The sequence below is a fragment of the Eublepharis macularius genome, chromosome 2 (assembly GCF_028583425.1).
Source record: "Eublepharis macularius isolate TG4126 chromosome 2, MPM_Emac_v1.0, whole genome shotgun sequence".
Taxonomy (NCBI): Eukaryota; Metazoa; Chordata; class Lepidosauria; order Squamata; family Eublepharidae; genus Eublepharis; species Eublepharis macularius.
This window is the reverse complement of record NC_072791.1, coordinates 190,882,070-190,903,675: the sequence shown is the minus strand read 5'-3', so window position 1 is coordinate 190,903,675 and position 21,606 is coordinate 190,882,070. Positions and strand designations below refer to the sequence as shown.

General features: G+C 40.8%; 1 protein-coding gene across 2 annotated transcripts in view; it reads left to right on the top strand.

The window, feature by feature from the left end:
* The window catches only part of BAZ2B (bromodomain adjacent to zinc finger domain 2B), a 279,279-nt gene that overhangs the window by 163,304 nt on the left and 94,369 nt on the right, over positions 1–21,606 (top strand). For both annotated transcript variants that reach the window (XM_054970384.1, XM_054970383.1), the window contains 5 exons: positions 4,756–4,944; positions 13,376–13,537; positions 15,578–15,771; positions 18,482–18,694; positions 19,735–20,130. In XM_054970384.1, coding sequence (XP_054826359.1) covers positions 4,756–4,944; positions 13,376–13,537; positions 15,578–15,771; positions 18,482–18,694; positions 19,735–20,130 — 1,154 coding nt within the window. The remainder of the gene's footprint in view (positions 1–4,755; positions 4,945–13,375; positions 13,538–15,577; positions 15,772–18,481; positions 18,695–19,734; positions 20,131–21,606) is intronic.

The window sequence follows — 21,606 nt, the reverse complement described above, 5'->3', positions numbered from 1 at the left end:
CCGTATATGAATTGCAGACTCTGTGGCTACCAATTACAGTTACAAAACATTAGGAATCCCATTCCAACATCTCCTGTTGTCATAGCCCCAAAATCTTGGTTTTCTTGGAGTGTATAATCTAATCTCTTGAAAGAGAGTTTTAAAATGCTAATTTTGTTAATGTCACAGTTGCACTGAAGCTGAATTAACAAACAAACAAACAAAAAACTCACTGAAGAATAGCTTGTTTTTAATGGTTAATGGCTTGTTTTTAGTACTGATGATTTATGTTGTTAGTTTTGGAATTTTATCTTATCATTATTTTTACTTTCCAGGCGCCTTGAGCAGGTATCTTGGAAAATGGCATATAAATCCTCTAAACAAATAAATAAGAAATAATGAGCCTTCAGTGCTCCATACATTCAGTATATCTGATTTGGTTCTGAGAGAGCAAACTTGGACCTATAGAGCCCTAAACACGCTGATCAGGATGGCCCAGGCTAGCCCAATCTTACCAGATCTTGGTGCTAAGCAGAGTCAGCTCTGGTTAGTACTCAGATGGGAGACCACCCAGGAAGTGTAGAGTTGCTACTCAGAGGCAAGCAGTGACAAACCACCTCTGCTAGTCTCTTGCCTTGAAAACCCTGTGCGGGGGTGTCGCCATAAGTTAGCTGTGACTTGATAGCATCTTACACACAATCTTTAAAACCTTTTGTTTAAGAAGCTGAATCCAGTCAGGGACAGCTCCAGACAGTTCAGGGCTCCTTTCAGAGACAGTTCAAGATGTTTTGCTTTTGCAAACAGCCACAGTATGTGTTTTGATATTCATGAAGGATTCTTTGAAAAATGTTATTCGAGGTCTTGGCATTCATAATTCTAGGTTCACCCACAGCAATTTTCAGTAAACCAGGGCTTTTTTTCTGGGAAAAGAGGTGGTGGAACTCAGTGGGTTGCCCCCGGAGAAAATGGTCACATGGCTGTTGGCCCCGCCCCCTGATCTCCAGACAGAGGGTAGTTTAGATTGCCCTCCACGCCGCTGAGCAGCATGGAGGGCAATCTGAACTCCCCTCTGTCTGGAGATCAGGGGGCGGGGCCACCAGCCATGTGACCATTTTCAAGAGGTTCCAGAACTCCGTTCCATCGCGTTCCAGCTGAAAAAAAGCCCTGCAGTAAACCATGGTAGTCATATAGAGTGACAGGCTGGCAAACAGAATTTGGGAATGTCTCAGGCTGTGATTTCTTTGGACAATCGTTTCAAAGCCTCTTTGCGGCCTCATTTCCCCCTTTCTCTTCTCTGGCCTCTGCCCCCTGACCCAAGAGAAGGGATATCCCAGGGGGCGCATCTGGTGAAAGAACATGCTCAACTGAATGGACCATTGGTCTGATCCAGTATGGTCACTCCTTTGTTCTTACATGAGAAAAAAGTTTCCACTGGATGTTGTAGTTTGTATCAGGTTCTGGTGAATGTTCCTGAGTCCAAGGACCACTTCCCCCCCCAGAAATCTGATCTTTGTTTAAGCTCATTTTTAGCAGCTGTGGGTAAATGTGTGTGATATCAAGGTTTTATTTCTAGTTCACAACAGCTGTGCAGAATGATCATTAGCATGGTCTCTTAGGTCCCAATGAGTCCTTACTCCCTGTTAAGTTTTATTTATGTATGGAGCGTTAAACTGATCACATCTGGATACTTTGAATGTTGTCTAGAACCTCATGTATGTAAGGGCTTTTCATTTTTTTCTAATATAAACAAGAGAGTGTCATTGGTGGACATAGAAAGACTCGGTTTTTACTGTAATTAGGTTCATAAGATACTAACAACTGTGGTCTACCTAGTCTATTCTAGTAAGAGATCTTTCCAAGTCACACTAAGTGTTCTAAAGGAGGCTGCAAGGTCTTGAGTCTGGGGACTTATTGCTGTCTGCTCTTCAGCTAAGTGAACATTGTCTTAGAAATCTAAATATACATATAAATCCGAAGGGAAGACTTAAAAGGCAAGAAGCTTAAGACTAGGGTTGTTATGGGTTGGAGAATTTCTTTTTCTAAGATTAACCTTTTTTAAATAGTGTCATTGAGTCTAGTGACTCTCTTTTTTCTCTTTTAAGAACAGGATTTCTTTTTCATTTTGCTTCCATATTTCTTCAAAATGAAAATCAAAGTGCCCTTTTGTAACTTCAGCCCTTGCAGTCGTTTTATGTTATGCACCCCAAGGTGCAGGGCTCATTTCGAGGGGGAATGCGCCGGAACGCTGTTCCGGCAGTTCCCCAAAGAGGTCACATGTCAGGTGGCCCTGCCCACCTGACTCTCGGCCATTTTGGGCCTGTTTCAGCCTGGATTGGGGCCAAAACGGCCTGGATCAGGCCTCTGACGGGTGGTGGATCACTCTCCCACTCTGCAGTGGCCCAATCCTGACGATTTGGGGGCCCTTTTTGGCCATTATCAGCCCCCTTTAGCCATTTTGGGCCCAATTTCGGCCCTAAATGGCCAGGATTGGGTCCAAAACAGCCAGGATAGGTGATGTCAGGGGGTGTGGCATATGCAAATCAGTTATGCTAATGACACACTTCCAGTGATGGCAAAGGGCGTGGTATATGCTAATGAGTTATGCTAATAAGTCCCTCCAGCTCCTTTTCTACGAAATGATCCCTGCCAAGGTGTAGGAAAACTTTGGAAGACATTGCCTGCCTCTGAGCATCTACAGAATTAAATTATGTAATTTTGCAGAACCTCCCTTCCTGTCCCTCCTCTCTTCAAATTTCTCTTTGATAAAAAGGAATTGATTGGAAACTGACTCCAGCTTCCTAAAAAGAGGGAAAGAAATGGTTGTTGGATTTCATGGGGAAATTGGATAAAGAGGAATTAGGAGAATTTCTCTTAACAATCCTACTTAACACATGAAGAAATTCATAGTAACATAAATTCATGACTATTAATATCCAGTCGTGCAAATGTTATTAGCCCAATTGCCCATAAAGATCTTGTTAATTCCTTGTAGTATACCAGCAGCCCAAAAGGAAAACAAAAAGAACGATTTCTTGCCATTTACAGGAGCTTTCTTGCCTGGTCTTTAATCCTTGTTTGTTAGAATAGGTAATTAAACATTAATATAGCTACTGTACAACTAGTGAAAGGTGTTCAGTCATCTCACTTGCTTCTTACCTTTCTAGACCTCCTTTGCTATGCCATTGATGGCTATTCACAGAGAATGTAGGATGCTGTACTGGATGCTGTGTGCAGCTATGCGTCTGTCTTACCCCCGTCCCCCCAAGCTAATTTCCTTTCTCCAAAATTCTATTTCTGTATCACTTAGGGCTTTTTTTATTCTCATACTAATGGTGCCTGTGGGCTGATGCTGCCCTGGTAAGGTGGCTTGATGGACTTCAGAACTCATCAGAATGCAAATCACTTAGGTGCGTTGTCCATGCATTCACAAAAAAGTAAATGTGGCAGACCCTGGGTTTGGTTCCAAGAAGATTTCAGTTTATAGATGCAAACAGGGGGGTTGTTAACATTCCAAGAGCTTGGAAGGAAGTCTCTCCTGCAGCAAGGTTGGTGTAGTGGTTAAGAGTGGTGGGACTCTAATCTGGAGAACCAGGTTTGATTCCCCACTCTCCTGCTTGAAGCCACTGGGTGACCTTGGGTCAGTCACAGCTCTCCGGCGTGCTCTCAGCTCCACCCACCTCACAGGGTGATTGTTGTGGAAATAATAATAACATACTTGTAAAATGCTCTGAGTGGATGGTAAGTTGTCCTGAAGGGCGGTATATAAATTGAATGTTTTTATTATTATTAAGTATTGCACCTTGCTGAAGTCCCTGTCCTATGGGTGAGTGTTTGGCTTTCCTCAATGACTGCTTGTTTTGTAAAATAAATGCAGTTTCCTCTGATAACACTTATATAGTCTCTCGATCTCTACTATGAACAAGTCAAAGAGTAAAGACTATTTTCAAGGAAGGTTTTCATGGTTGCTCTATGAGCAACGGGTGAAGCGATCCTAGTGACAAATTATTATGCCACAGTAATGCTTGCTTGAGAGAATGTATATGCAGTTAGCAGTATGCACTGGAATATTGGAAAGCAACCAAAGAAAAATTCTGGTTGCATATGCAACCTCTACCTTAATGCAAAGTTTAGGTGAGAGGAATGTGTTACATAAATAACAAGAGCATTATGGAACAATTAGTTTAATATATTATGTAACGTTCAAATTTATATTAAAATCCTTTTATTCATTTGTACACTAAATGATTTTTAATATGATACCAGAAGAGTAGATGTGAGAACAGCTGATGTATTAATAGCAAATCTGTGGAAGACAAACACCCCTTTGCCAGTTTATATGCATTTGTTGAAATTTGATTCACTACAGATTTATTTCCTGTTAGTAAAAGGCATAGTTCTTTGTTTTGTCCCATTGAAGTCAAATGAGAGATTTGTATGTAAGCTAATGGGAGAAGAAAGCTGTTGTTCATTTCTAAATATCATTGTTAGCACCTGTAGTTAATATTGCACAGATGTATAATAAAACAATACAGCACCTTTACGGTACCAAAATTATGATGTCGATAAACATGATGCCTTTCGTTCAAGGCAATTGAGCTTGCTAATGTATTTGGATAAGCTTGGGTAATAAATGTTAAAGAGACATAAAATTGTTCTTCTCTTTAAAAAAAACAAAACTTTACATATGGTATATTTACATTGAAGGGCAGAACATTACATGATGATGAGCATGTGTTCTTTACAGCTCCTTTTCAAATGTTGTTTTTTCCCCTTCAGGACATTTATTCAGAACAGCTGGAGATCAACCGTGTAACCTGTCCACAGTGTCGAGTGCCTTCCCAATGGTCAGCCACCCAGTCTTTGGTCTACATACAGCCAGCTCAGGGCATACAGAATTTGGTGGCTTGGGGACACTTGGTACACCCACAGCCTTAGCAGCACATCCCCAACTAGCACCTTTTCCAGGTAATCTTGTATGCCAAGATGCAATCCTGAATGTTCCTAAAACAAATAGGTGCTAATTTTATATAATTACTGGCAATAGAAGCAAAATTCCAGATTTATTTTTCTGTTCTAACCATAAGATTAGGAAGTGATCAGTATTCAGGATCTTCCTGGTTATAATTTATTATACAAGCAATACAAACTGGGTGATCAAGTATGGTCCTTCTACAAATTGCTTGGTAGTGACCTGAGAAATACCTGGTCTTGCTCTGAATCAGGTATAGCTGTTTCCATCCAAACTGTGAGATTCCGGGATGTGATCACTGAGAGCAGAACCACAAGTGACAAAAGGCACAGATTGGACACTTGTCTGCTTCCCTCAAGTTTTGATGGGAAATGTAGGCATCCTGGTCTCGCAGCTTCGCTCTCTGACTGCTGCCCAATGGCCTTTTCAACTGTCACTTGTCCAACATTCCGCCAAGCTGCCTACATTTCCCATCAAAACTTGAGGGAAGCTGACAAGTGTCCAATCTGTGCCTTTTGTCACTTGTGGTTCTGCTCTGAGTCTACTAGTAAATAAGAGGTGTTTAATTGCAATGAAGACATGGCAGTAAATGAGTGTTTTGATACTGATTTATAAAGTTTTCTTTTACGATACTTTCAAATCTGAATTAAAGCTGAATATAAAAAGAACCGGAAATGCCCAGTTGGGGTCTAGATCTTCAAAATTAGATCTGTGGATCTTGGCCTGTTCTGTGAAAATTGGGCCTGATTAGCAAAAACATTGGAGATTTATGATCAGAGTTTCCATCTTTATTTTATTTTAAGAAGAGCCCAAATGGGGTAAATGGCAGGTAAGAGGGGAGGTGATAACAGTAGGGGAAATGGACTTGAAAAAAGATTAACCCTCTTCTCTTACTGCTGTAGTCTCACTTAAATTTAGTCATTGCCTGCTACTTTTTAGATAAATTTAAAGAGATGGGAAATATCTTGTCTAGTTTTGTCCTATTTTCCATTAATTTCAACTCTTAAGTATGTACTTCAAGTGTTTAAGATTTCACTTTTTATTGGTGAGAATCCGTGTATGACTTTAGCTTAGCTGTCTCTGTGGGCATGATTGTGTATCTTATTGTCATAAATTATTGGAAACCTGATAATCCCAGTTTTAAACAAAAGGTTGTAGATCACATAGTTGTAGAGAGAGAAGATTAAAAATGTGATGGCATAAAGATAAGAAGAGAAAAAAGAAACAATAAAAAGATGAACCTTGTGGAAATCTCATGATTTCTAGGTGCATATATCAATGTATTTCAAGCACCTACCAGCATTTGATGGTACTAATTAGAGATGGGCACAAACCGGAATACAAACCAAAAAAACACACGAACTGACCTGGTTCATGGTTTACGAACCAGCGGTTCGTGGAAGCTCGTTTCCATGAACTTTCATGAACTGGTCTACTGGTTTGTTTGGTTCATTTTAAACAGCAATGCCCCTTCCCCTGCCGCTGCAAAGCGGCAGGGAAAGGGGCATTTAAACCTGCAGATCAGCTGCTTGTTGGGGAGATCCCTGACAAGCAGCTGATCATTGAAACAGCGGGTGGCTAGCCAAGCCCCACCCACAGTTTAAATGGCCATTTCCCCACCGCTCAGAGCAGGTAAGGCTTGGCCAGCTGGCTGGGAGTTCCCACCTGCTCTTTAAATCCCCACCCGCTCTTTAAATGGCCATTTCCCTGCCTCTCCAAGTGGCCATTTATACAGCCCCACTGTTTAAATGATCAGTTTCTTGTCGGGGATCTCCCCAACAAGCAGCTGATCCGTGGCCAACTGGCTGGGAGTTCCCACCCGCTCTTTAAATGGCCTTTTCCCTGCTGCTCCAAGTGGCCATTTATACAGCCCCACTGTTTAAATGATCAGTTGCTTGTCGGGGATGTCCCCGACAAGTAGCTGATCCGTGGGTTTAAATTTTCTTTTCCCTGCCGCTGCTAAGCAGCCGGAAAGAAGCATTTAAACCCCACAAACCACGAACTGGTTCATGAACTTGCCCCAGTTCGTGCAAGTTCGTGGTTCCTGGTTTGTGAAAACGCCACTAACCACGAACCACGTGGTTCGTTTTTTTCACAGTTTGTGCCCACTTCTAGTACTAATGTTAAAATAATTATGCTCAGAGTAAGTGCAATGTACATCATTTGACTGGTAACTTCTATCACACTCTGAAAACAAGATTCAAATGATGAAAATAAATGCCACTGAAAATATTCAAATTGACTGTGGCTTGGATATTGGTTGTATGAGACCATGCCAGAGGTGGAGGGATGGAATTTTGCCACCCAGTAAACGATACACATATTTGTCTATTGGTATAAAGTTAAAACATTAATTGAAAAGTAAAGTATAAGCACAAGGTAAAGAGATGCAGAAGGGATATAAGTTTTTTTTTGTTCAAGATAAGGAATAGAAATAGGTTAAAATCTTTTATAGTATTTCATATTTCTACTAAAGGTCATGGTAATCAGTCACATTAAGAAACAGGTAGTGATACTGCCAATAATTGTTATTGTTAAAAAGGAAAAAGATAGCATGGAGTAATAATGAAATAATGAGGCCTTTTTATTATTATTAATATTAAATAATAAGCAGGAATGGGCTTGAATTTTGCTTGTGTAGTACAGATGGGAAAATATATACTAGTTAAGCTTAATAATTAATTAATAATTATATTAATCTCTATTTTAATATTGGTAAAGGTTATGGTTTTTGAATTCTGTATTTGAGTAACCTTTGTAGCACATAGTCATATATTTGTCTTGACTTTCCTCCTCTTCTTACCCCCTTTCTTTCTGTACCCCCCTTTTGTTTAAATAAAATAAAAACTTTTTAAAAAAGCATTTGGAAGATGACCATATTGTGAAGGAGCATTGTCTAGCTGTTTGTGCGTCGCATTCCCATATTTCAGTTATAAATCCAATAAGATAGATAACATAGAATTTAGTTTTTAATTTGAACAATAATATGGTTATGCTGTGGTGTAACTGTCTAAGAATAGCTGCAAGTGAATATACAATTATTTGATAACCATAGAAATCTCAGGGGTTAAAATTATTTTCTAGATGTTGGCCCTTTGACAGCTTTCTAGTTCATTGATTTTTCTCTGTTATGCCAAATGGGTTGTGCAGTTGTATCAATTTTGTCTATAATAGGTGTTGTTGTTGGACCATGGTATATTTATTCTCACTCAGTTTCCGAGGGTTAATCAGAAATCCTGTCTTTCAGTCTGGGAGGAGAAATCCTTTTCCGTTTAAGAAAATATTTGATTTTGCTTCAGTGGCAATTGTATCCAGATTCTCTTAGGAGTAGCTCCTTCAGCAATGCTAATTAGCTGTAGAGCAATAGCATTGCACAAAAGCCTCATGCACGCTTTAACTAATCACAGATTTCTATGTCTATAAGGTTTTTTAATTTATATGCTCCAGTGTTATTGATGAGTAAACTGATTTATATGTAGATGGTGTTGTTCAGTTGTTCAGTTTTATGTTCCAGTGTTTAATACTGCTGGCCTCAGTAAAACTGGCTTAGGTTGCCTTTACGTTGGTATGGTATTTCTTTGGATACATCCCAGGCAGATTTTTTGTACCATTTCTAGGATATCATCATTTGCCACCATAAATAGGAATGAATGATTTGTCATGAGATTTGATTCTTGCATACAAACCAGGATTCGAACATTGTAGGCCTAAGGAGAGTTACACCTGTCTAAGCCCATTGATTTCAATAGATTTTGGAAAGTATAACTCTTCTTAGAATTGCAAGGCACGTTATGGTTTGAGCCATAATTCTAAGTATTGTAGAAGTTTGGCTTGTAGACAAGAAATGAACTACAGTGTGTTAAACACCTTTGTTTAAACAAACAAGGAAAGAAAGGAGAGACAGTGCAATACCAAGGACTTTTGAGGCTAGAGTTGCCAGCCATAGCTAGTACCTCTGTGAGAGAAATTCAGGAGCAGGGACAATCTCATCCGCATCACGCCAACATGCAACGTCAATTCCAGCACAAAACTGGAAGTAATGCCATTGCATCGGGGCAACACTCTAGGATTTGCTGATGCCAGGAGGCTTCCCGTTATAGCGGAAGGCTTGGCCTCCCTATTTGAGGCTCATTCTTGGACTAAACAAAATGTACCTGTAATATATAGTGGAAACACAAGTTTAGAGATATTCCTGTCAGCAAACTAATCAGGATTATGGAGGGCAGCACATGTATGAGTGCAAGCAGGGCTTTTTTTCAGCTGGAACACGGTGGAACAGAGTTCCGGAACCTCTTGAAAATGGTCACTTGGCTGGTGGCCCCACCCCCTGATCTCCAGACAGAGGGGAGTTTAGATTGCCCTCCGCACCAAGTGGCACGGAGGGCAATCTAAACTCCCCTCTGTCGAGATCAGGGGGCGGGGCTACCAGCCATGTGACCATTTTCTCCAAGGGCAACCCACTGAGTACCACCACCTCTTTTCCCAGAAAAAAAAACCCTGAGTGCAAGGAAATGCTGGACTGAAGCATCTGTTTGCTCTCGTATATAATTTGTGTGTTCTTTACAAACTCATTTTCTTCTTATTTTATTAATTTTCTGGAATAATTTTAACATTGCTTTTATCATGTTACATCTGCCGTTTCCTTGCACTCTTTTTGTTTTATTTACACCCTTGCTTAGTTTCCCCTTTCTAGTCAAAACAGAATTCCATGTTGCTACTCAAGTTTCATATGTAATACTCCAAACCATGTACGTTATCTACTATAAACCTTTCCCCTCCATGTCACCTCTTTTCAGGATGAGTGATTTGAAATCTAAAATCTGGTATCAAGAACAGTGATACAAATTTGGTGAATTAATTCAATTACCTTGCTGAAAATTGCCAAAAGCTGGAGTCACAATGGCACAACGATGGCAGACGTTTTGTGGTTGGCAACATTTTTACCGTCGTTCACTGCTGAGTTTTATGTGTGCATCTTAGAAAGCCAGAGACAGAGGGAGGCTGCTTTAGAGCAAACGACTACATACAGATTTTGAATGCATCACCTCTAAGTTTGCCTGGTTTCCTTTGAAAGTTTGCCATTTTTTTAATGAAAAAAGTGTAATTGCACATAAGATTCATTATAGGACCAGTTTCTAAAATAAGAACATCTTGTCATCTGTTCCTCAGACTTTCCTGTGTAGATTATTCCCTACTGAGTATTTTCTAGTTCTCTGCCCGATCTGTGTTTTTAATCAAGGTGTATGATAGATCCTCTACTTTCCCTCAGAAGCTTATTCCAAAATTTTTGCTCCAGGTGGACTAATGAGTGGCTTTGAGGAAAAGTATAATGCACCCCCCTCCTACTTTGAATGTTTAAAATTTGATTCATCTTTGTTAATTAACTTAATCAAAAGCTACTAAAACAGTTCTTGAAAAAATCATTTTATTCAAGTCTGAGACAGGCACAGTAACAAGCATTTCTCATAGATAAATCTCTTTTACCACCAAAGCACAATTGCCTAATTCATTTCTTTTTTTAAATATTCTGAACCATATGTAACTTATGTCAGTTTGATCGATATGATTTTCTGACTGCCTTATCAGCAGCTCTCAAGCCTGTGGTTTTCTTTGGACTTAGAGTGGTGGTATCTAATCATCCATGGACTTCATAGACTGGGTCTTTCACACTTTCCCCTCTTGCTACAGCCCACTGAGACCATTGAAATCTTGTTCCCCCAAGGGGGGGGGTCAGTGGGGGTATGCACTGGGAGGAGGATGGGTGGAAATTGCTGTCCACTGTTCTGCAAAAAGAAGTGCCATTCCATTGGAGGTTCTGCCAGCATAATCCCCCCTCTAAAATATTGAATGATAGCCAATTTCTGTAAAAGCTCATCTTTACACAAAAAGAACTTCTGTTAAACTCAGTGAAAGCTGATAGTTTCGGTCCTCAAAACCTCTTACTAGTATTAGTAACTTGAGCCTTGAAATGCTTTACTGTGAAATTGCTAATAAAATGAGTCAGTATTAAAGTCCACCCACACAAGAAGTGTCCTTCATTCTCCAAAATGTTGAGCAAAATGCTATCTATAATCAATATCTATGAAGTATACAGATAATACTTTCGATAAATTGCAAACATTTCCATTCAAACTATTAGTCTGCTTGTTGAATAAAGGCTAACGTGGCCTCAATCCAAGGAATGAACAACAAGAGCTGCGAATTGTTTAAATGCATCTGCGGACAAAATATTCCTTGGTGAACAGATCGTTGGCAGCATTAAGTTGTTTTGGCAGCTGTTGAAGGGTGCAGGGAAGAAAGGATTAGGTTCCCTTTCTATTCAGTAAAGAGTACTGTCCACAGATTCCTGCCCTGTTCCATCTATCATAATGCCCTTAGACTGAAGCAAGTGAAGACAGGATGGAACACATAAATTGGGCTGAAACTAAGATACAAGACTCCTGCTAAAAATGCCATCTGCATGATTGGACACAGGGCCTTTTGCCTACAAACAGGGTGGAATTGATTTAAATCACTAGTCAGTAAGACTAGATTTAAATCATGGTTTTCTACATAAACACTAATTCTTTTCTACCTAAAGACTCCTCACACTTAGCTTCTTGTGCAGATCTATTCCAACAATCTTCTAGTCATTGAAGTTTTTTAAACTTAGCACTTAAGAGGTAAGGGGTTGGTTCTGTATACACAGATTTGCAAAAAAACAATGGGATTAAGTTTTTTTCTCAACTATGTATGTTTATTTTATAATAACCTTTTTGCTGTGAAGAAGTGACATGTGATCTCTGCAGATTCTCAGTTTTGAGAACTGTAAAACCAAGCATCTCTGATAATATCTTCTAGATAGAAAAATTGCCCAATAATCTTATAGAAACCTCTGGAAGAGCATGACATTGTGAACGGATTAATGGAATTTGTTTACCAAAAAATTTAAACATTGCATGAATATACAGCCTCGTGCCACATAATTAAAAACTAATCCTTATTTCATAATGATAACCTTTGGAGTATAATGTATCTTAAATAGAAAACTATTTTAGATAGATCTTTTCTCAAAAAAATATTTTATTAAAAATCCAATTTAAATTTTAAAAATACGATTTAAATTTAAAAAATCCAATTTTTATTTTTTTAAAAAAATCATTGATTTTATAAACCCTGCCTACAAAGCATGTATTCTGCCACCAAACTACAATCAAATTCCTCTCTTCTTCCTTTATATGTTAGATCCATTCTACTATATGTGTGAGATCACATAGCTTGTGTGGTGTAGTGGTTACACTGTCATGCTAAAACCTGGGGGACCTAGCAGGCTAAAACCTGCTAAAACCTAGGGGGACCCTGCCACTGAGCCTGCTAGGTGACCTTGAACCAGTCACTCTCTCCCTCTCTCTCTCAGACTAACCTGCCCTACAGGGTTGCTGGGAGAATAAAATAGATGAGGGAGATTAATGCCCACCTCTCTAAGTTCCTTGAAGGAAGGGTTGGAAAAAATTGACTAAATAAATAAATAATATCGCATAACGAGGATCCTTGCCCTGATGACATCATGGAGTAAAATATGAATGACGGCAAATTTGACAGAGAGGAGAACTTGGCAAGGAGCTCTGTATAATTGTGACGTAAATAAAACAGATAAAGCTAAGCTACTCAGTAGCTGAAGCAGAAAGCACATTACTGACAGTCAGTCTCCCCGGATTTTTGAAGGTCCATTTTGATGGAATCTTAAAGGCCCATTAGCTAAGAAACTCATCTATGGAAACAGTGGGACTGCGGTTTAAGTTGTCTTATCGGAAATTTCTGGTGAAGGGCATGCTTGGGGCTTTTTTATTGTACAGTGCCAGATTTACAAAGTGTCAGACAGGGCCAAGTAAGCATCTAGTTTTTTCTGAAGATATGATGTTCCATGGTCTCAGCTGAGGACTTTTGACACATTTTGATTGCTGGGGAAATATCTGGAAGAGATCTGGAAATATCTGGAAGTGATCTTTTTCCTGCTGAGCACTCTCGAGATGTGTGGCAATCCTGAGATGTACTTCCTTGGCAAGAAACTGGAGATCTTCATTTTCTGAGAATGGTAGGATTGCCAGGTCCCCTTACCCTCCCAGCAGAAGTGGGGGGGACCCAGCACTCATCTTTTCATTGTTCTCACGCATGTGCACTAGGGGTGTGCGCTTCGGGTTCCCGGTTTGGAAAAAAACACCAATCCAGGCCCGATTTGTAAAGATTCGGTATTTCCGAATCAGGGCCAGTATGATGAACAAAACTTCAGCCACTTAAAGATTCTTAGTACAGGAGCTCCAGTTATTAATAACACACACTAGATCTATTTTGTATCTCTGTATGGAGTTATACTGGGATGGAATGTAAAATAACAAGAATAGAGTTGCTAATATTTTTGTCTCAATATTTTCTTTCGCTCCTGGACAGAATGGTGGCGAAATGCAGATATACATTCCCGTACTGGAGCCGCTTTCTTCCCTCCACTTCTTGGAATTTCTCCTATGTTTGCCCCTCCTGCTCAAAATCATGACTCCACTTCATTCCATTCAAGAACCACAGGGAAAAGTAATCGAGGCAGCTCTGAGAAAGGTAAGCTCTAAACTGGAATGTAACTAAACATGCTTCATTCCAGAAAATGTATGTCCCAATTTCTTTGCTCAACCTAAATCATTTGAACATTCCAATGGAAATTCAGATATGTTAATGACCTCATTTACCTGTGATTAGTATACATGGAAAATGAATAAGGGCCATGCCTATTGCAAGTTTAGACAGACTGCCTGTATCTCAAAGTAGCAACAAAAACATTTTGCTATATGCATAAAGTTTGCCTTCAAAAGGCTGTATCTTCAAGCTCTGCTGCAATCCATGGAATTCTTCAAACCCTGCTTTCCATCACTTCAACTCATGTGTTACAACAAGCAAGTAGAGAGAGGAAGGCAGAAAACAGATTAAAGAGGGGGTTTTTTTGGTTGGGAAAGGGAGAATAACAGTGCAATTGTAAGCAAAGTTACACTTTTCTAAGGCTATTGAAATAGACGGGCTTTGCCGGGTTTAACTGTGCTTGGAATTGCACTGTAAAAAATCAAAGTATTAATTCAGTCCTATGAAAGTAGGGTTGCCAGGCCTGTGTCCTCTACCTCTGGGAGCTTTTGAAGGCAGGGCATGGAGAAGGGAAGTATTGATCAGTGTTGCGATGTCATGACTAGAGATGGGCACGAACAGCAATACGAACTAAAAAAAGCCATGAACAGCCCAGTCAGCTGCTCGCGAACAAGTTGTTCGTGAGGCCCCATTCTAAACGAACAGGTGGTCGTTGCAAGCTTCATTCATTGCTGTCCGTCAAGCCAGACAATCTGGCACCTGCAATCAATTCCCTTGGCAACCGGAGGCAGGGACTGCCTGAACTCTGTCTTAACTCCTGCTGTTGCCCTGGAAACCCCAATCTAAGCCCAATTTAGCTTGATAGGCAGGTCTTCCTTTCAAGTGTGGACTGTGGCACTCCAAATTTGTTACAAGGAAGCAAAGAGCAGGGAGGAGGGGGGCTCCCAGCTCTGGTTTTGCAGACAGTGAGGGAGAGACAGTTGCTGTTGGCATTTTGAGTGAGAGACAGGGAGAGTGCATTGGAGCTTGAATTTTCTTTGTGTGTGGTGGGATAGGGATCTACCTCTTCAAGCTCCAGGGCTGCTGCCATTCTCTGGGCCAAGCTATTATTTATTATTGGTACATTTCCTGCTGTCTGCTCAGGTAGGGTTTCTGAGAGTGGTGTGGTAGGGATCTTGATGGCTGGAGGAGAGCCTGCTGGCCCCCACGAACAATGAACATGTTCGTGAACAGGTCATGTTCGTCAATGTTCGTTGTTCATTGTTCGTGGATGGCAACAAACAATGAACACCATGTTCATTTTTTTAAAACTGTTGTAGAAATTGTGGCTAACAGATCTTGGCAAAATTGCTGTTACTGCTGCTGAAATTATTGTTTCCTTGAACACTTTTTGATATTTTCATAAAACATTCTTTCTTCTTGAAATCAACATACTGGGGTGTATCCAGGGCTTTTTTTCAGGGGAAACGCGGGGGAATGGAGTTCCGGAACCTCTTGAAAATGGTCACATGGCTGGTGGCCCCGCCCCCTGATCTCCAGACAGAGGGGAGTTTAGATTGCCCTCCGCACCAAGCGGCGCAGAGGGCAATCTAAACTCCCCTCTGTCTGGAGATCAGGGGGCGGGGCCACCAGCCATGTGACCATTTTCTCTGAGGGCAACCCACTGAGTTCCACCACCTCTTTTCCCAGAAAAAAAGCCCTGGGTGTATCCATCTACAAACTTTGTGGCCTGGGAGTTGCCAGGTTTTTTCCTCACTACAGTTTACTTGGCCCACCAAGCTTTTGTTCCTGTGAGTCAGAAAACCCTCAGGAATAGCATTGGGAGGGAAGAGAAAGCAGTGGGAGGGGGAAATCCATGAAAATTAAGTGTTTGGGATCGCTTTGGTTGGAGATGTGCTATTGTTTACGTGTGTAAATATCTATATTAAAATGCATTTTGTCACATTTAGACAATGTAACAGCCTATTTTGACTCTTTTATTCAGTATTTGCTAACTCTCAATTTGATTAAAAAATATTTTTCAAGGTGTCAATGGATCAGTAAATGGGAACAGTACCACTTCAGTATCGGGCATCAACACGTCTGTATTATCCACCACCACTGCAAGTTCTGCAGGGCAGGCAAAGGTTATCACCTCTGTTGGAGGAAGTCACAAATGTAACCAGGAACAAAATAAAAACCAGATTCTGGATGCCAGAGCTGACAAGATTAAAGATAAGGTAAGAACAAGTCACGAATCTTAATTTAAGGCATTTTTCTTCCCCTCTAATAAGACATATTCCATCCAACTTCAGGCTAAACCAAGGTGCCTTGGGTTGGAAATTGTGTGCAAATTCAGTGAAAATGCAAATGGGCATCCACACGGTAATATTTATTCAGTCTTGTTAAACTTTATGGATACATTTATGTGGAGAGAGTTGTGTATTTTATCTGGGGCCACTAGTTTAGTATGTTGTATAAAATTAGAACTGGATTAGGTTGAAGCAGCCCTTAGGTCTTTCCCTAACACATTATTCTGTTTATTGGTACTAGAGCTGCCAAGCATAGTCGAGCAGAGAGTGGGAGACCTGAGGGTTGGGGACATAGGGGGCAGCCAGTGACAGCATAATGTCACTTCCAAGAAAACCTGGATGTGACATCCAGCCTCCCTAGGAATCACTAGAAATGCTATGATAAAACTATCCCCAGAAGTGACGTCATGCCGTTGGCCTGAAGGCCATTTAAACTCCTCCCCTCTGGTACACAGGATTGGGCCAGTAATGTGTGCATTCTACATAGCTATAAGGTGCTGATTGCAATAGTGGTTACATGACTTAATGCTGGATTCCTGTGCATATCAGTCCCACATACACTTGAGAGTAACTTAGCAGGACATATCTTTAAGTAAACTGAAATAGGCTATACAACCACAGTACATTTGTTCTGGATTTTTACAGTTAAATTGAATAGTAAAAAAGAGATGTGTAATAATTTATCGGAGAGACATTTGAACCTTCGATATTTTGCTTTATTTTAATACCACCTTTCAACCCAATTTAGTGTCCCCAAGGTGGCAAAGAATCAAAATACCTAGTGTCTATTTATCTCTATCTCTCTGTCTCTCTATCTAAAACTATTAAAAAGAAGATGTAAACTGGAAGGCGCATCAGTGAGGGAATGCCAAACAAAACAGTCTTCACTTGCTGGTGGAAGACAGTGATAGAGAGGGGACATACGAATTTCCTTGAGGAGGGAATTCCATAATTTTGATGCCATGACTGAGAAAGCTCTTTCTCAGGTTGCCACCCATTTAGGCTCAGATAGTTGGGGCACCCAGAGCAGCTTCCTAAAGATGATCATAATGGTGGTCAGGTAGGTTCATACCGCAGCTGGCATTCCTTAGGATATGCTGGCTCCGAGTAATATAGGGCTTTAAAGGTCAATAACAACATATTGAATAGGACCCAGAAGAAAACTGGGAACTAGTGTAAGTGGAACAAGACTGGAGTGATATGGTGCCTAAAACCCACTCCAGTCAGCATGGTTTTACATTTTTTCTTCTTGATGTCCTTTGGAAAACCACTTGCCAGTAGGTACTAAACAGCAATTAATTAAACCTATGTAATGTCCAAGACTTTCCTTGGAGGTAAAAAAATCCCCTCTGTTTTGCAGTGCAGATAGAAATGTGAGCCTTTGTCTGCATCCTGTTGTACTGAAACAAATAATTTGCATTCAGATATGCATGCGCATCCATAGGGTTCCCAATCCAGCAATTTAATTTGTGTGTGGAAGGTGCTTCCGTACGCTGAGCCTCCTTCTGTTGTATGTGACCAGCACTAAACATTAGGATTTTTTTCTGTGCACATTTCTGAACCACAACAACACAATTATAATTATGAATTCAACCTAAAATGAATTTTCTGTCAGTAGAAGAGGGGGGAAATGTTGCCAGATTTCCCCTTCCATTGCAGATCCCACTTTGCCCCACCATGTTGTCCCTAAGGTCTTCCTGTCCTAGCACTAGAATTTTGAGGAGATTCATGAGTGGGAAGGGAGGGAGGGTAAAAATCATTTTGCTTTCCACCCTTGGAAATAATTTAGGTCAGCAGAAAATGACCTTTGGATTCAATCCCATGTCTTTGGTGGTCAGATTGTTCACTTGTGCAAGTCACAGTTACATCACAAGCTTTCAGTGCTCAGCTGTGAAAAGGGTATTACCCTGCAGACCATCCTATAGATCAGGTACATAGCACTGCAAGTGTGCTAACTGTTTGTTTTGTTTGGACTCACAACAATCCTCTGAATAGGTCACTGTTGCTCCCATTTAACAGAACTTGAACAGGCAGGAGGGGCGTGCCCAAGGTTACATGATGAGTCCATGGGAGAGACAGGTACTGAGTCTAGGTCTTGCAGAGTCAAGGCAAACTGTCTATCCACTAGTCAGTGGCTTGGATCCACCAGAGAATTTCTGTGCATGCAAGGCATGCAGTTTTTTGCCAATTACACCCCTCCCCAAGGAGCAGCACTTGGAAGTGCACTTTGGATTGCAGGGGTGTGGAAGTCTCTTCTGTCCATGGAAAACGTCCGGTAGATCCCAGCCTATGCTCACAAGAGGAGAGTAAGGTGGAGTGCATTGTTGTGTCAGGGAGCCTTGGATAAATTGGATAATAAAAGATTTGATGGTGGTGGTGCTAGAAAGTACTGTCAACTCATAGCTGACTTAGGGCAACCCCTACTGGCGTTTTCTAGGCAAGAGACTAACAGAGGTGATTTACCATTGCCTGGGTCTGCATAGCAACCCTGGTCTTCCTTGGAGGTCTCCCATCCAATTACTAACCAAGGCAATCCTGCTTAGCTTCCGAGATCTGATGAGATCAGGCTCGCATAGGCTACCCACGTCAGGGCAATAAAATATTTATTTATGCACAAATGTTGTATCCTTCTCTTAAGAAACCTAGGAAAAAAGCAGTGGATAGTTCCAGCAACAGTGAAAGTGATTCTGGCTCCTCTTCAGACACTTCCAGTGAAGGCATTAGCAGCAGTGACTCAGATGATTTGGAGGAAGATGAAGAGGAGGAAGAAGAAGAGGATCAAAGTGGAGAAGAAAGTGAAGATGATGATTCTGATTCCGAAAGTGAAGCACAGCCGAAAACTAAGAACAAGGTATGGTCTTTTACGAGCCAGTCTCTTTAGTTTTATGTAGCTGCCTGGCTGAAGGACAATATGCTGTGTAAAAACACCTTGGCAACAGCTAACCTCTTTTTTGCCTCAGCATACCCCCCCACCAATTTGGTACAAACCCCACAGCGGGAACAAGAGCAGAATTATATGAAAGATTCATTATAATAGGCAAGTGTGAACAAAAATGGTCAGATCCTCTCAGAAAAGTACTCCATAATAGAAATATTATCAATAGTTAATTGGATATCAACAGTGCTTTCACTAGTTCATAAGTAGGTGGGTCTCCACCCCTACCAACACCCATTTCTGACAACGAAGTCTGTTTTTAAAACATTTCTGACCTAAAGTAAACAGGGGACCTCTTTTTCTGACAGCTAGTGATTTGTTGAAGGAGTAAAGGTGACAAGGCAGAGCTACAACACTTTAAATTAACAGGCAGGTATATTTTAGGAAATTAGCTAACCCGAGTACCATTTAATTTTATTGTACACTGGGAATATGTAAAACAGATATCAGGCCAAAGAAGCAATCCATATTTGCAAAGGTTCAGCTGTCCTGTGTGTTGCCATGGCTACTGAATTCTGTTTACAGCTGCTCTTTTCCTCGCATAGCAGTTAACACTGTCCAGTAACCAGTAACCAGAATGTAAACCTCAGTGTTCCGTTAGGCTAATAGCGTGGCATACGTTCAAAACCAACTGAATTTTTCAAAGTGCATTTTTATTCTACACTTTGACTTCACGTATTAAAAGGAGGACGTTACAGAGCACAGTGTGAAGAAGACGTACTGTAAGGTTATTTTAAGATTATCTCTCAGTAAAAAGATGACAGATCCTCAGTGTGCGCCTGTTTGTGAGTGTGTGGCAGAGTGCATGCCAGTTACTGATCTGTTGTTTAGTGTTAGGCTGTTGAGGAAACTACTTTAGCAACTCATTATTAACATTATGGTCTAGGGTCTTCAGCTTAAGTGTGTGTCCATATGAATATACATACATATACATATATATTTCCCTATGTTTACAGGTGCTATTGCATAGTGGACCCGAGATGAAAGCAGATGGACAAAAAACTCATGAAAAGCCCCAGGAAAAGAGAACACACCAGCCAATACCTCTTGTGTCTGACACCCAGACTCACCCATCATTCCAGTCCCAGCAGAAGCAGCCTCAGGTTTTGTCACAGCAGCTTCCCTTTATTTTCCAAAGCTCTCAGGCAAAGGAGGAATCTGTGAACAAACACACAAGCGTAATACAGTCTACGGGATTGGTGCCCAATGTGAACCCTTTGTCTTTGGTAAATCAAGCCAAAAAGGAAACTTTCTTAAAACTTATAGTTCCTTCTCCTGATCTACTCAAGGCAGGGAATAAAAATACCTCTGAAGAACCTAGTCCATTGACCACTGAAGTAAGATCAAACCGGGTGAGTTGATTTTAGTTTTCATTGGGTGCACATTACCCTTGGGAGGGATTCATTTTTCATTCAGATTGAAACAAGGTTTTGTCTGTCTTGGAATGTGTAAAGCCTGTGTGGACTGTAAGCCTTTCATAGTGTAAAATCATACACTTTTAATGGCAGTCTTTTGTAATTTTGTAATTTCTTTTGTAATTTCATGGGTTGGATTACCTGGGGAGTAAGTCTGATTCCTGGGAGTAAGCCTGATTGAATAAAATGGGACTTAATTTTAAATAGACTTGCTTAGAATTGTTCCCCTGATGTAATAGGAGCTTTTAAAATCAGGGTAGTATTAAAATTGTGGATGCCTGTAAGTTTACGTGTAATTAGCAGAATGTTTACAAATTCCATAAAGGAAGAACAATAAACCCTGGTTCATGTATTTTCCAAGAAAATTCCTTTGCTCATGTGGTAGAGGACCTTGCTGACCCCCTTCTCCTTCTCCATGCAGATAACATCCAGTGTGACTTCAGCATACCACTAACATGCTCATTCATATAAAAGGACTGCCATCTCCGTAGCACATATTTTTGAATGAAAATGGACAAGGGGTTACCAGCTCTGGGTTGTGAAATTCTTGGAGATTTTGAGAGTGGAGCCTGGGGAGGGTGAGGTTTAGGAGAGGAGGGACCTCAGTAGGGTATAATGCCCTAGAGTTCACCATCCAAAACAGCCTGATCTCTGTCCTCTAGAGATGAGTCGTAATTCCAGGAGCCACCACCTGGAAGTTGCAGCCCTACGTGCAGTCCAGTATCCTGTTCTCTGACTAACTATGCCTAATCCGTATCCACTCCTGTCCCTCGTGTACATATGCTTACTTATTTATTTAGTAAGGCAGGGATAAAGGCAACAAGAGACTTGTTGCACCACTCCCTTCAATGTCTCTATGACCAAGATATGGGAAATTGCCCCAGATGTTTGTGTGACATTATAACAGCCTCAGAGGTAATCTCCCATTTCCTGGTTGTGGAGTTGCCTGGAAAGGTGCTGAAAAGTGGCTCACTTGTGTAAGCCTCACTGCCTTCTTACCTGCCATTTCTTGCCTTAGGAAATGGGAGATCATTCCTGACGCTCCTGCAGTATCATGACTATCGGAAAGTTTTTTCTGGTGAAAATGTTTAGAGGGAGTGCAACTCCAATATAAGAGAGCTCTGCACCACTACTGACAAATCCCTGCCATCAGGAAATGGATATTATTCCAGAACCTCCCCAAATTCTCCCAACCACAGGCACCACCTCCAAATTTTCCAGACTGGAATTGGCAACTCTACAGCCCTGTTCTTCCCTCTTTCTGTGAGGAAGAATTGTTGTGTGGACCTACAGTGGAGATGTGTGTTTCATAACTAACCCCATGTCACAAAAGGAATCTAGAATTGGTCTGTTGGGCAATGCATGTGAACTCAGGGGGAAAACTTGAATTGCTCAGGAAATATATGGCCTTAA